Below are 15633 nucleotides of genomic sequence, written 5' to 3' on the forward strand. Positions count from 1 at the left end.
TTGCTGTAAGTGGGATGTTAAAGCCCCCATTATTGTTGTATTATTATCAGTGAGTTCCTTTAGGTTTGTTATTGTTTTATATATTTGGGTGCTTCCAAATTGGGTGTATAAATATTTACAATTGTTAGATCTTCTTGTTGGATTGTCCCCTTTATTATGATATAGTGCCCTTCCTTATCTCTTGTTATAGTCTTTGGTTTAAAGTGCAGTTTGTCTGATATAAGTACTGCCACTCTGGCTTTCTTTTGACCTCCATTTGCATGATAAATATTTCTCCACCACCCTCACTTTCAATCTACAGATGTCTCTCAGTCTAAAATGAGTCTCTTGTTAGCAGCATATAGATGGGTCTTGTTTTTTTTTAATCCATTCTGACACCCTATGTCTTTTGATTGGAGCATTTAGTCTATGTCTTTTGATTGTAGCATTTAGTCCATAGGTCTTCTAGGGGAGGGTCTCAAGGCAAATTTGACCAAGAAGGGCAGTAGCAGCAGAGCACAGGAGTGTGGGACCTGGTGTAAGCAGGTTAGGATATGAGGTTATCATATTTTGATAGATATGTATTTAGTGCCATTTTATTACTTGTTTTTCATTGTTTCTGGAGATTTTCTCTGATCCTTTCTTGTCTTTGTCACTTTTGGTCTCTCTCCTTTCCACTCAAAGAGTTCCCTATATATTTCTTGCAGGACTGGTTTAGTGGTCACAAACTCCTTTAGTTTTTGTTTGTCTGGGAAACTCTTAATTTCTCCTTCTATTCTGAATGATAGCCTTCCTGGATAGGGCTTCCTGGCTGCAGATTTTTCCCACTCAGTACGTTGAATATACATGCCACTCCCTCTTGGCTTGCCATGTTTCTGTTGAGAAATCCCCAGCTAGCCTTATGGATTTTCCCTTATAAGTGAAGTATGTCTTTTGTCTTGCTGCTTTTAAAATTTTTTATCACTAGATTTTCCAAATTTAACTACAATATGCCTTGGTATTGGCCTGCTTTTGTTGATTTTGATCAAAATTCTCTGTGCTTCATGGATCTGGATGTCTGTTTCCTTCCCCAGATCAGGGAAATTTTCAGCTATTATTTCCTCAAATAAATGTTCTGTCCCTTTTTCTTTCCTTCTTGGGGATCTCCTATAATATGCATGTTATTTTTTGATGGAATCGCTGAGTTCCCTAATTCTACTCTTGTGTTCCATGATTCTTTTTTCAGCTTCATTATTTTATCTTCCATATCACTTACTCATTCCTCTGCTTCTTCCATCCTTGTGTTTTTTGCATCAAGTGTATTTCAAATCTTAGTTATTGCATTTTTTCATTTCTGATTGTTTTTTAACTCTTTTATCTCTGTTGAAAGGGTCTCCCTGAAGTCTTCTATTCTTTACTTAAGCCCAGCAAGTATTCTTATGATTGTTGCTTTAAATTCTCCATCAAGCATGTTATCTTTGTTTCACTTAGATCTCTGGTATGACCTTATCTTGTTTTTTCACTTGGGATGAATTCCTCTGTCCTGGGATTTTTTTTTTTTCTAAGTCTCTGTCTTCTTCTCTGTGTTAGATAAGCCTGTTATGTTTCCTCCTCCTGAGAGTAATGGTTTTATGAAGAAAAGGTCATATAGTGTCCAGGGCCTGGCACCTCAGGGAATGTCTCTGGTGTGTGCTGCATGCATTCTGCTGTGTTTTGGCTGCTCTATACTTAAGGCCAGTTGTCTGCAGAGTTTCCCTTTGCCTGCAGTGGGCAGTGTTTGGACCCTGACCAGAATGTGGTGAGTTTTAACTAGGTGTGCTCTGGTCTGCTTGTTAAATGAGACCTGATACCACTTCCACTAGAACTGAAGCCTTGCAGAACTCTCTGGTAAGGAGACATGGTGTGGGTGGGAGTTTCTGCTGGTCTTTTGGGGAAGGGGCCACCGGGCTGGGACTGAGGCAAACTTGACCAAGAAGGGCAGCAGCAGCAGAGCACAGGGGTGTGGGACCTGGTGTAAGCAGGTTAGGCAGCCAGTGTTGGCACTGTGCTATTTACTAAAGGTGGTTCTGTGTTTATGCTGAGGGGTGAGGGAAGGCAATGGCACCAGCCAGCTCCTTTGTCCCCAGAAAGGGGTCTCTGTGCCCACTGCTCTCAGGGAATGCACCCCAAGAAGAGTGAATAATCCCCACCATCACCCACCATGTGAACCAGGTGTTTTTCAGATTGCTGTTTCCATACTGTCTGCCTCTGGGTTGTTTGCCTGCCTTCTCTCCAGAAACATCACTGTGCCCTTTGGGCTCTAGCCCAGCGTAGCCTGCTGACTTTTAAATCTCCAGGTTTTGGGGACATGGTGTGGGAGGGGCCTGCACTGGTCTTCTAGGGGAGGGTCTCACCATGCTGGGACTGAGCAGGTTTGACTGAGAAGGGTAGTTGTGCCAGAATGCAGGGGTGTGAGACCTGGAGCAAGCAGGCTAGGCAACCAGTGCTGGGGCCAAACTGCCCTCTGCAGGTGGCTCTGCATTTATGCTGAGGGGTGGGGGAGGGAAATGGCACCAGCTGGCTCCTTTGTCCCCAGAAATGTGTCTCAATGAATGCTACCTCTCAGGGACCAGGGACACTCTCCAAGAAGAGCAAATATCCCCCCCCCCACCGTGTGCCCCAGGCATTCCTCAGATGGCTGTTTCAATGCCATCTGCCCCTGGGTTGTTTGCCTGCCTTCTCTTCAGGAGTAGGGTAGTGCCCTCAAGGTTCTATCCCAGCAAAGCCCACCAACCTTTGAAACTCCAGTCTTTAAACCCTGCTGGTTGGAAGAACTCACAAAAATCAGCCCCTCTACTTTTCCTAGCCAATGGCTTTGGGGGAAGTGTTCTCCTTGTGTGCTGCTCTCTCTCTTGCCTTTCTCCGCAACCACAGCTCCCTTTCCTTTGCAGCTCCTGTGATCTATTTCTCCTCCAAATCACATCTCCACACTTTCTACCTTCTTTGATGTAGTGTCTTCTCTCCCTTTAATTGTGTAGTTTATTCTCTCAGTCTTCAGGTTAATTTCTGGGGCATTTAGAATGATTTGATATCTAGTTGTGTTTGAGGGATGAGAGAAGCCTAGGGTCCTCTTGCTATGCTGCCATCTTAGCTCTCCCCTGTATTTCTAATAATAAATATTCTCAACTGGATGGGTCTCCTCCTCCTCCTGTCTCCCTCACAATAGCATACAAAGAGACTCACCATAGAGTATTTCAGCTGGGTTCTTTCTGGGGACCCTTTATTGTCAATATCCTCAGATATTTTTCTCTTGAGTTGGTCAAATGGCTCACAGAAGAACCTTTCAGCTGCAAGAATTTTAGAGTCTGGGGTGGAGAAGAATGGGGATTTACAGCTTTCAGGATGCATATCTCTAATTAACTCTTCTGTTTTTAAGATGAGATTCCAGCCTTTGGCTCCTAGTCCAGAGTCCTCTGCATTTCAGGGACTAACACTCCAGATTTCTGTCAGGGCAGGGAAAGGCCAGATCCTCAGTTTAGTCAGGTATCAAATGCAGGAGGGGGTTTGGAAATTCTTAAACAGTTTTTAAACAAACCTCGTTATTTTGGTGCCCACTACCCACCTCCACTTCCAGAGTTACATATTTCAGCCTTTGAAGATTCTTGTGGGGTGGGGTGGAAAAGGGGGTAAAAAATGAGGTTGGTTTTTGGTTTCTCCCACTAAGGGTTTAAGATTCTTTGTGACCTTTCTGGGTCTGCTAAGTCAATTACTATTCATCCATCTGCTTTTCAGCATTCAAAATTTAGTTGTTGCCTCCTTTCCTGCCCTTCCAATCATTTTAAATATCATTTTATAGTAGTTTCACTGGGGTTTTGGGAGATGGTGAAGTTACATGTGTAAGTATGTGTTCTACCTTAACTATACATCACGGCAGGCATAGGTATCTTCCTACCTGCCTCATTCATCCTATCACCTTTGTTATTAAGCCACTCTCCCTAAACTACTCCAGACTCTTCTTGTCTCATCAAGCTCTCTGATCCATCCTCTGACCTCTCTCTCTGATCCATTAACCCTTTCAGCTCTCAGCTCCTGCATCACCTACTCAAACCAACTTCCTATCTATAAACCCTCAGGTTGTGCTTGAATGCTCTGCCAATATGTGTACATTTCATGACCTGTCTACTCTCCCTTACCCCTAGCATTTCCACATACTTCTCCAAGTCTGACTCTCATTGCTTTTCTCCTTCCCTCTAAGTAGAATGCTGATTTCTATCAAACACACAGACTCACCTTGTTCCCTCTTATTTGCTCAAATAACACTGGTGACAAAAATAAACCACTACTGAGTATTTATTGTGTGCTGCTCACTGTGGTACACACTTTCTGCACAAGACCTCATTTCATTCTTCATCACAGCTTTAGCAGGTAGATGACATTTATAAGCCTTATTTTGCAGATGAAGAAAAAGAGGCCCAAGGAACGAAAGTGACTTCTCCAAATTCACCAGGCTAGTCAGAGGCAAAGATGGAATTCAAGCCCAGTTTTGTCCAAGTCCATGATCTTTCTATGACACTACATTGACTCAGTCAAGGCATCAGAGAGGGATCTAGAAAGCAGAAGGTAAGAGGATACTGAGTACCTGAACTGGAGGGAGTGGCCATCATTGATGGGACAAAGGATAGACCATAGAGAAAGGTGTGGCTAGAAGAGAAAAACCTTCACTGACTTCATAGGTTCACATAGCATTGACCCTGTGATCTTTACTTATGCACAGGATAAATTACCATGCTTATCTACCCATAAAAAGTAGGTTAGAACACCACTATGAAACTATATGATACACACCAACATGGCTTAAGATGATTTTCACAATTGTAAAAGATGCCTGATGATTTTTTCCAGAAAGGAAGCTTGGATTCCATTAATCAAGCTAAGACTTTATACTCTGAGTGGTCCAAAAGTATTCTTAGCAAGATGGAAGACAAAAGCCAGGCCCACTGCTTAAAGCCAAAGAGTAGGATAAACTACCCACAAACCCACCAACCCCTGAATGTAGATCTGACAACAACAGAAAAGAACAAAAAAAGAACTACAACCATATCTGCCAGGGTCTTTGGCTCTGGTGAGTTGTAGGCCTAAGGAGGCAAGGACACTGACATGGCCTGACTTCACGACTAAGCCACCAGCTGGCTGTGTGAGTGGATCTCTAATATGCCCAAGAGCTTCCTGGGCCAGTGATATGAATATGTCCTATAATATGGTTTTGATCCTAACAACTGACATATTTTGCAAGAGTGTGGAAAGAAGGAAAGATGCTGAATGGATTGATTTCTTTCTGTCATTCTATCATCAAGTTTCTACCTTTGGAAGAAGTAGAATTAGAGAATGTGAATAACACTTTGTTTTTTAAAAAAGTAGGGGGTTTGGTGGATATTTATAAACTGTTTGCAAAACATGTAGATATTCTCATGGTTCTTTTAGGATTTTATTGGAAGGAACTTAAGAGTGCAGATGATGATTACTATCTATGAATGGTTAGCTAGACTGTAAATATTGTTGGAATAAGGACAAGGGGGAAGGCATTAACATTTATTTTGGAATATGGCATATTAATTAAAAGCACTGTCTCTGTGGCCAGATTTTCGAAATTCTAATCCAAACTCTGACACTTATTTAGCCATGTAACCTTGGCTAAACCATTTAATCTCTCATTACCTCTATTTCTTCATTTATAACATAGGGGTAGGGTTGTGTGGGGATTAAAAGCAGTTATAACAGTGTCTGGCACATGGAAAGCACCATGAAAGTTAGTTATTGTTATTGGTTATCATTATGTGCTGCAAACATCTTATTTAATAATCACAAATTTGCTAGAAGAACCTGTGGGGTAGGTATTTTCCTTACTCTGCTCATATGAGAAAACTTAAGCTATGAGGTCAAACAAAATTACAGTGACAGAACCTTTAGATGTTGCCCTGTCCAAGGCCTCCATTTTAAAATGAAGAAGAAACTCTAGCTCAAAATAGGGCCTAGAGCTTAGCAACAAGGCTCTTCCCTTCAGTGGTTCTCAAACTTTGGCAGGCACCATAATCCCCTGGAGGGCTTGCTAAAACACAAACTGCTGGCTTCCACCCCCACAGTTTCTGATTTAGTAGGTCCGGTGTGGGGCCTGAGAATTTTCATTTCTAACAAGTGCTCAAATGATGCTGCAGCTGCCGGTCTCCTTTGGGAACCAGCACAACACACCACAGTTCATACATCTTTTTTCCTTTTCATCATAGACTACACAGGTTGTGATTCACAAGCACTTGGACAGAAATAAGAACCGCTGATGAACACTAAAGAAAAAGACATTGCTAGCAGGCAGAAGGTAGGGAGACCAATAGTCCTGGTTTATGTGGGATTCCCCAGTTTTAACACTAAGTTCTGCAGCCCAGGAAACCCCTCAGTCCTGAACACACTTGAATGGTTTGTCACTCTAGATGAAGGTAGACAAAATTCAGTGCTGGTTAACTGCCAAACACAAAAGGACATCCTTATAGAGAACATGGTAATATCTGGTAAATTTGTTTGAAAAGGATTCATTATTTTATTCTTATTCCAACAAATTTGTATTATGAAAAAACTATGTTAGGTGTTGTGCTCCTGACCCTACTGAGCCCATCCCACCTTAGCAAAAGGTAAAAGTAACTCCACAACACTGAGCTTGGTAGACGTGGACCCATGCTTATATATTCAGGGACACCAGACAGAGATGTAAAAAAAGAAACATTTTACAAAGAAAGTTTTCAATGCACCATGATCAGCACTCAAATAATTCCCTTTCCTCTTTCTTCCTCTGAAGGGAGTACATTATAGAAAAGTATGGATTGAAAATTTAGGAAAATGAGGGTGAAATAATTAATGAATCAAGGTCCCAGCAGAAACAGAAGGTAAAGGAAGTCCTTCGGTGAGGGAGAAGATTGATCTGTATCCTTATCTCTCCAGGACCCTGAATATGTCCATTGCTTGTTATAAATCAATGCTGACCACAGTTAAAATGTAATTTTCAAGGCTAAGTTAAGCAAAATTTCAAAAAGGATAAATATCCTGAGGAAGACTAATGGTGACATATTTTAGGAGTACCTAACAATAGGGAGAAGAGATTGCATGTTAAAATGTTACTTCTGTTCTGATTGCTAATGGGTATGTTCTTTAAGACCTAGGCTTCATTATCAATCCTTTGAACCAAGGACAAGAAATTTCATGAAGACCCCTAAAGATTCCTAAATAGTACAATAAAATGCAGAAATATTTTGAGAACATATTTTAGAGCACTGGATGAGTCAATAAGATAATGCATAAACTACTAAACGTGAACTAGGGACTCTTTGTGAACATCAGATTAGACTCTATTCTCTGTCAGAGTACTGAGTTTGTGACTTCTATCCCCACTAATGATGCCTTTTTTTCCCTCTTCTGCACATCCTAGCCTGGATTCTCTTTCATCATTCTACAGTGGTCAATGCAGTTATTGTACAGCTTCACTTTCAATGAAATAAGCCTCATACCCATCTCTCTGTCTCTCCATCCATATATAAAGGGAGCCACTAAAAAATAAAAGAAACAAGGCGTTATACTTAACCGAGGCAAATCTTAGCAATTAACATGTATAATATTTTAAGAAAAGAAAAAAAAGATCAGCAGAAATGGAGGAAACAGATTGCATCCTAAATTCCATCAAAAGCAAAAATGCAAGGTTGGATAGTAATTTCCAGTTCTTTGGAGGCACATCATCTGTCATGATGAGTTCACTGAACAGTCTTACAGACTAACCCTCTGTACTCTCTTGTGGTATATGTGTATATATATGAATTATCATATGGAACCTCAGAAGTCTCTAAAAACTTTCTGCAACTATCCCTCACACAATTATTGAATGGATGGATCTGTTCCACAGGAGCTATTGTGGCTTCCTAGTTTAATTCTTCAAGAGATGTCTTGGATGGAGATAACCCTTCTTGTAAGATAAAACAATGTTTATATTCAGTTACTACCTTATCACTGAGCTTGTGCTATCAAGCAATTTCTACAATATCTGTAGTTCTAGGACACTGTAGATATAAATCTATGGCTTCAGCTGAACTCTTTAATCCACAGGTCTATGTAAAGGACTGTCTTAAGGTATCCTCCAGCCCACTGGTTCTTAAAGAGTGGTCTGAAAACACCTGGAGGGATTCTTGAGCCCCTTTCAGTGGGCCTGTGGGTTAAATAATATTTTTTATAATGACACTAAGATGATATTTACCTTTTTCATTCTTATCTCACAAATGTACAGAGGGCTCTTCCAAAAGCTATATGGCATGTGATGATGCCATCTCTCTGATACTGAGGGATGTGTGATTTTGTGTTCTTGAATTTTAAACATTTCTCAGTCTTAATATCTATTACAGTTAGTATCAATAGATATAACCCACATCCAAGAACACTTTGGGGTCCTCAATGACTTTTAAGAGTGCTAAGGTGTCTTAAGACTAAACATTTTGCAAACTGCTGCTTTACAAAGACTTTGTTCCTAAAATGCATTTCTTTCTAACTGATCTAGTTGCAATTTATGTTTTGTGTGATGAGATAAAGAGACAATTTGAAGTAGGTTTTGATACAATATTACTTTGCTGATATGAAATTCTGGTAGCCAGGGTGCCAGGTGTGTCCATAATCCTAATGCTGTCAATTTTAAGCCTGAAGCCCCAAGAGACGAGCAGTGTTTAATACATCATCCCTTGTTAAATAGCAGCCACAGAGTTGGCGGTAGCCAGTAAACGATTCCCTGCCATGTAGGACACGCCAGTTGTCTATAAATAGGACCTGTGAATGGGCAAAAAGAGAGAAAAAAAAAACACCATCAGAACAAAAGCAGACCAAAGGAATTCTAAATCAGAAGAGACCACTTAAAAGAAAAGCTTTAGGTTGTTCTCTAGTTAAAATTCAATGAGGTATCTTTCTTTTTGAGATTAAACAAACATTTGGAAATTAGGATGTGCATAGCCCTGTAGTAGGCTGGGTGGAAGTTACAAAAGCAACAGCAGGTAATTAGGCCCTGTACTTGAGAAGCTCATGTTTCTTGAGTAATTATTCTCTTATCAAAGAAAATCAGATAACTGGCTTCATTTTCTTTTCTGTTTAATTTTTAATATACACTTTCTTAAAAAGTTAAACTATTTCATTATGTTTTATGCTAAGCTGAAGACATTATTCATTCAGAGGCTATCAAGAGCAAAAAAAAAATCATATAAAGCTGGCAGGACACTTAGGGATTATCTAGTTCAACCCCTCATTATACATATAGAGCCACTGAGTCACTGATGCCTACATATGGTGTGGGACCTGCTTCCAGGTCATTCAGTGAGTGGCAGGATCAGAGCCAATACCCAGGATTCTTTTCATTTTCACCTTTGCAAGACTGTGACTCACATATTAAGGAAGTACCCATTATTCACTGCTTCAGTATAACAAGCTTACTTGACATCTTTAGAACTTGGCACCCACCCTGCCAGGCTTTAGTTTGACCCAAAACTCATTCTCAGGTCTCCTCAACTCTACTGTCAGAGTCCGGTGTGCTGTATACCAACGATGGACAACATCATAAGGTACAGTATTGATGACAGCTCTGTCATAGTTGTTGTATCTAAGATGAAATCATGAGAAGAAAAGATATTCTCAAACACATGTTAAAGACACCTATTGCTTATTGAGCAATTTTATATAAGGCTTTGTCTATATTCATTACTTGTCCTAGAGATAAGGTGAGAATAAGTCAATGTTCTCTTGGGGATATAGGATTGCAGAGAGGAGCCCTGCTGCCTGTTGACCATGTATTTTTCCCCCCCCCTTTGGAGAATCTGGGGGTAGGAGATAGAAGTAAGTTCTAGCTGGTTTCTTCCATCTTAGGATATGATGTTTTACCTAAAGTACATTCTCTTGGTCAAATTTTACAGAAGCACTGGGGAAAGATCTGAGCTTTCTATTCACTAAGCTGAGGTTGGCAAGAGAGGTTATACTAACAAGGCTTTCTTTTTAGCAGAATGACTCAGAACTTCTCAGGTGCTTCTCTTTGTGGGGAAAAGCCAAGCTACAGACCTACTGGACAGAATACTCAGTGATCTTCACTCATTCATTCAACTCTAACATTTACATGAGCAGCTGCTATGTGCTAGGTGGTGTCAGGTGTTAAAGATACAGTGATGAACATAGCAGACACGATCCCAGCCTTTGGGGAGTTTACATTCTATTAAGAAAGACAAATGATGAACAAGTAATAAATACATATCTAGTTACAGATGTTAGAAAGAAAAAATAATGTACTGTGATAAAAAGTGACTGGGTAGTCTATTTCAGATGGAGTATGTTGAGTGAGGACTTTTTTGAAGAAGTGACATTTGAGTTGTTACCTATATGATAAGAAACCAACAATGTGACAAGCTGAGAGGAGTGTTCCAGGCAAAGGGAAGAGCAAGTACAAAGCATTAGGATGGAAAGGAGTTTTTATTATGTTTGCAGAACAGCAAGAAGGCCATGTGGCTGGAGCTGAGTAAGCAAGGGGAATAATGATAAGGAATAATGTGGAGGAGGCAGCCATGGGCCAGATCATGTATAGCCTTATAGGCCATGGTAAGGATTTTGGGTTTTATTCTGAGTACTATGGGAAGTCACTGAAAAGCCTTTGCTAAAGGCTTTCTTTTTTTCTTAAAGGATTTCTTTTTTACTTAAGGTAAATTAATCTTTTACTGAAGTATAGTACGTATACGGAAAAGTACACAAATCTTAAGCTTGATGTATTTTCATGATGTGAACACATCCATATCACTAGCATCCAGGCCAATAAATAGATCATTACCCACACCCCAGAACACTCCCTTGTACCCCTTTTCCACCTTGTCTTTCCCCTAACCCAAGGATAACTACCATCATGACTTCTGTCACCAAAGATTAGTTTTGCTTGTACTCCTTTGTGTCTGGATTCTTTCATTTAATATTATATTTAGGAGATTCATCATTGTTGTTATATAGTAGTAGATCATTTATCCTTCATGCTGTATAGAATTTTATTGTGTGACTCTACCACAATTTATTCATCCATTCTACTGTTGATAGATATTTGAGTGGTTTCCAGTTTGGGACTAATACAAATAATGCTGGTGGTCTGGTCCATGATGTCAACATAGAAATCTCCCAAAATCACCTCCCCCCATGCACATACCAAATCTACAGCTACACCTGGGACAATTCCTTCTGAAAGAAATCCAGAAACTAGCTGAGTGACTCCTACACACATTGGGTAAATAAGAAAAAAAAACCCACATCAAAATGGGTAGAAAATGCTGAAACACAATTTTATCATAAACCCATCCCTGATGCAGCAACCAGAAGGAAGTTCACAACTCCAAGCTTCTCCTTGAGGAGTGAAGAGTTTGGACTCAACATTTAGTGCCCAAACTTTTAAGATGTCTGCATGAGGGATGGGCCCCCAAAACACCTAGCTTTGAAAGACAATGAAGCTTGCATCCATGAGACCCACCAGGTTATAGAACACAAAGAAACAGTTCTTTTTTTTTCTTTCGGTAAGTTGTTTATTTTAAGATAATTTACAAACATCTTGCTGTCTTTAGTAGTTTAAACAATGGACCAACAATTTCTTCTGACAAGGACAGCAGTAAGCTAAAAATAAAATCAACTGGCTGAATTTTCCTTCTTTATCTCTTGTCTGAGGATGAAACTTGGTTTTCATTAATCCAGAGCTGCTGCACTGGAAATGATTTCAATCAACTCTTTCGTGATGACAGCCTGGCGGGTGCGATTGAATGTCAAGGTCAGTTTGTCAATCATCTCGGAAGTGTTCTTGCTAGCGTTGTCCATGGCCATCATCCTGGCACTTTGCTCACTCGTGGTGGATTCCTTTAGATAATGGTAGATGATGTTGGCCAAACTGTATTCTTGGTAATTCTGCAGCATGTCAGCATCAATATCATCATAGATACTCATGCTCTCAGCACTTGCAACGATTTCAAGGGAAAAGATGGGCGTTTCTTCTGTCTTGTAGGAGACGACAGACCTGAACTGATAAAGATGATAGACCCTTCAAATCCATATCCAGAATTTAGTAGTTCAAGGGCAATGACGGATGCAACCCCCAAAGTAGGAGGTTTTCTTCCCACTTCTTTGAAGGACACCAGAAACTGGTCAGAGTGAATCCTATGAAGTATACCCCTGATTTTATCACCAATTCCAACAAGCATGACTTCTTTCCCAGCTGCTGTGGAGTGTGGCCACCTCACTTTTCATCTGTTTAGCAACCGAGGAATGAATAGCACCACAGAGCCCTCGATCTGAGGACACGCCAATAAGGAGGTGTTTCTTCTTGTCTTCAGGCACCTTAATATGAGCTTTTTCATACAGAGTCAAAGATCCTATCCCATATCCTTGAGCTGGTTTCAGCTCCCGCTCAGCTCGGGCATATTTTGCTGCTGCTACCACTTTCATAGACTTGGTGACTTTCTGGATGTTTTTGATTGACTTTGGTTGCCTGGTAATATCTTTTAAATTTGTCATATTTCAAACTTGGATCCATTGTGGCTGCACGGCGCAGGCCGAGAGCCCAGCGACGCCTGCCCGAGAGAACATGGTGGTACCGGCCCAGCTTGAAACAATTTTTAATGGGCTTATGAAGACTCACTGTGGAAAACTCAGGTCTAGTACAGAGATAGCAGACAGAAACACCCATATCCTAGTCTTTCTCTATAAAAAGCCTATTGCATTCTTTAAAAGCTGCTTCTTGAAGGTCAGGCTTCTATTTTGGCACACATCTAGGGACAGACTGCAATCCTCCCCAGAGATGAAGAAAGCCAGTGGGCACCATCTGCACATTCTCCCTCTGGCCCACTCAGGTCATTGGTATATTCCTGGAATGAGCTTGTATACATGCCTACCATTCTGGCTTTTGTGGCTGCTGTCCAGGGGATACACCCCTTGATCACCTGGCTCTGGCAGCCAGTGGGGTTTTAGTTCCAGATTCCATGGGACAGTAACAAAGAAATGCTTCTTAATTGGCTATCTACCCAAAGCTCAGTGCAAAGGGAGCATACAGAAATGTCCAGCTCCCAGTCTTTCCTGGAAAGAAGTCTGCATGCATACTTTAAAAGCTGTTAACCAAGGGTCTGGCTTCCAATCAGCCTCCATCTAGGTGCTGACTAAGATCCTCCCCTTTGGGAGACTGACAGGTCTTGACACACTGGAAGCCATTAAAACCACAGAAAGTGGCTTGGAAAATCACAAAGGTTTGAGCAACAGCCAAGAGCTAAGGCTGAGCTGAATGATAAGGTTCATCTCTTACACAAGACCACTCTATCAAGACTGGGAGAGGTGGCTGTTGTATCTAATATGCAGAAACCAACACAGAGGGAAAGAAAAATGAAGAAACAGAAGAATATGTTTTAAACAAAACAACAAGATAAAACTCCAGAAACAGACCCTAATAAAATGGAGATAAGTGATTTATCTGATAAAGAATTTAAAATAATGGTCAAAAGATGCTTACCAAAGTCAGGAGACCAATGCGTGACAAAGTGAGAATTTCAACAATGAGACAGAAAATATTAAAAAGTACCAAACAGAAATCAAAGCTGAAAAAGACAATATCTAAGTTGAAAAAGTCAATAGAGCTGACTAGATAAAGTGGAAGAAAATATCAGCAAACTCAAAGACAGAAAGGAAGAATTCATTCAATCAGAGAAGCAAAAAGAAAAAATAATGAAAAAGAGTGAAGATAGCTTAAGGGAATTATAAGACTCCATCAAGCAGACCAATATTCACATTATAGGGGTCCCAGGAGAAGAGAGAGAGAAAGGGGTCAGAAAGCTTATCTGAAAAAATAACAGAAAACCATCCTAACTTAGAGAAAGAGACAGCTACATCCAGGGAGCCCATAGGATCTCCAAAAGAGGAATCCAAAGAGACCTACACTGAGACACAATATAATTAAACTCTCAAAAGTTAAAGGAGATTATTTTATTATTTTATTTTAACTTAATTTTATGTTAGTCACCATACAATACATTATTAGTTTTTGATGTAGTGATCCATGATTCATTGTTTTCGTATAACACCCAGTGCTCCATGCAGTACCTGCCCTCCTTAATACTCATCACTGGGCTAACCCATTCCCCACCCCACCTCCCCTCTAGAACCCTCAGTTTGTTTCTCAGAGTCCACAGTCTCTCATGGTTCGTCTCCCCCTCCGACCTCCCCCCCTTCATTTTTCCCTTCCTTCTCCCGATGTCCTCCATGCTATTCTTGATGTTCCACAAATAAGTGAAACCATATGACTTTCTCTGCTTGACTTATTTCACTTAGCATAATGTCCTCCAGTCCCATCTAAGTTGATGTAAAAGTTGGGTATTCATCCTTTCTGATGGCTGAGTAATATTCCATTGTATATATGGACCACATCTTCTTTATCCACTCATCTGCTGAAGGGCATCTTGGCTCTTTCCACAGTTTGGCTATTGCGGACATTGCTGCTCTGAACTTTGGGGTGCATGTGGCTCTTCTTTTCACTACATCTGTGTCTTTGGGGTAAATACCCAGCAGTGCAATTGCTGGGTCATAGGGTAGCTCTATTTTTAATTTTTTTTAAAAGATTTTATTTATTTATTTGAGAGAGAGAGAATGAGAGATAGAGAGCACGAGAGGGAAGAGGGTCAGAGGGAGAAGCAGACTCCCTGCTGAGCAGGGAGCCCGATGTGGGACTCGATCCTGGGACTCCAGGATCATGACCTGAGCCAAAGGCAGTCGCTTAACCAACTGAGCCACCCAGGCGCCCTCTATTTTTAATTTTTTGAGGCACCTCCACACTGTTTTCCAAAGTGGCTGTACCCAACTTGCATTCCCACCAACAGTGTAAGAAGGTTCCCCTTTCTCCACATCCTCGCCAACACCTGTTGCTTCCTGGTTGACTGGTATGAAGTGATATCTCATTGGGGTTTTGATTTGTATCTCCCTGATGAGTGATGTTGAGCATCTTTTTATGTCTCTGTTGGCCATCTATATATCTTCTTTGGAAAAATGTCTATTCCTGTCTTCTGCCCATTTTTTTCAACCAGATTATTTGTTTCTTGACACCCTATGCCTTTTGATTGGAGCGCTTAGTCCATTTACGTTCCAAGTAATTATTGATAGCTATATGTTTATCGCCATTTTATTACTTGTTTTGTCATTGTTTCTGGAGAATTTCTCTGATCCTTTTTTTGTCATTTTTGGTCTCTCCTTTCCACTCAAAGAATCTGCTTTAATATTTCTTGCAGTGCTGGTTTAGGTGTCACTAACTCCTTTAGTTTTTGTTTGTCTGGGAAACTATCTCTCCTTCTATTCTGAATGATAGCCTTGCTAGAGAGAGTATTCTTGGCTACAGATTTTTTTTTTTTTCCCATTCAGCACATTGACTATATCATGCCACTCCTTTCTGACTTGCCAAGTTTCTGGAGAGGTCTACAGCTAACCTTATGGGTCTTCCCTTGTAAATTAAGGACTTCTTTTGTCTTGCTGCTTTTAAATTTTTTTCTTTATCACTAGATTTTCCAAATTTAACTACAATATGCCTTGGTGTTGGCCTGCTTTTGTTGGTTTTAATGGGAGTTCTCTGTGCCTCCTGGATCTGGATGT

General features: G+C 40.5%; 1 protein-coding gene and 1 pseudogene across 3 annotated transcripts in view; both read right to left on the reverse strand.

The window, feature by feature from the left end:
• Nucleotides 1-2411: 2411 nt before the first annotated feature.
• Nucleotides 2412-15633, reverse strand: part of TMLHE (trimethyllysine hydroxylase, epsilon) — a 136104-nt gene continuing 122882 nt past the window's right edge. The window contains exons 7-9 of one of the 3 annotated variants that reach the window (XR_012377144.1): nucleotides 9466-9604; nucleotides 7488-8784; nucleotides 2417-4543 (exon numbers count right to left, since the gene is read on the reverse strand). Coding sequence is in view for 2 of the 3 variants with exons in the window: in XM_073889665.1 (XP_073745766.1) it covers nucleotides 8653-8784; nucleotides 9466-9604 (271 nt within the window). In the remaining variant the exon portion in view is untranslated. Of the gene's footprint in view, nucleotides 8785-9465; nucleotides 9605-15633 lie in introns of all 3 variants that reach the window. The other 2 variants (XM_073889665.1, XM_025862874.2) reach the window with 2 other exon arrangements.
• On the reverse strand, nucleotides 11520-12690 carry LOC112816392 (ATP synthase F(1) complex subunit gamma, mitochondrial-like; annotated as a pseudogene).

Source organism: Callorhinus ursinus, unplaced genomic scaffold (genome assembly GCF_003265705.2).
Source record: "Callorhinus ursinus isolate GAN/ISIS: 27379988/994484 unplaced genomic scaffold, GSC_fseal_2.0 scaffold112, whole genome shotgun sequence".
Classification (NCBI taxonomy): Eukaryota; Metazoa; Chordata; class Mammalia; order Carnivora; family Otariidae; genus Callorhinus; species Callorhinus ursinus.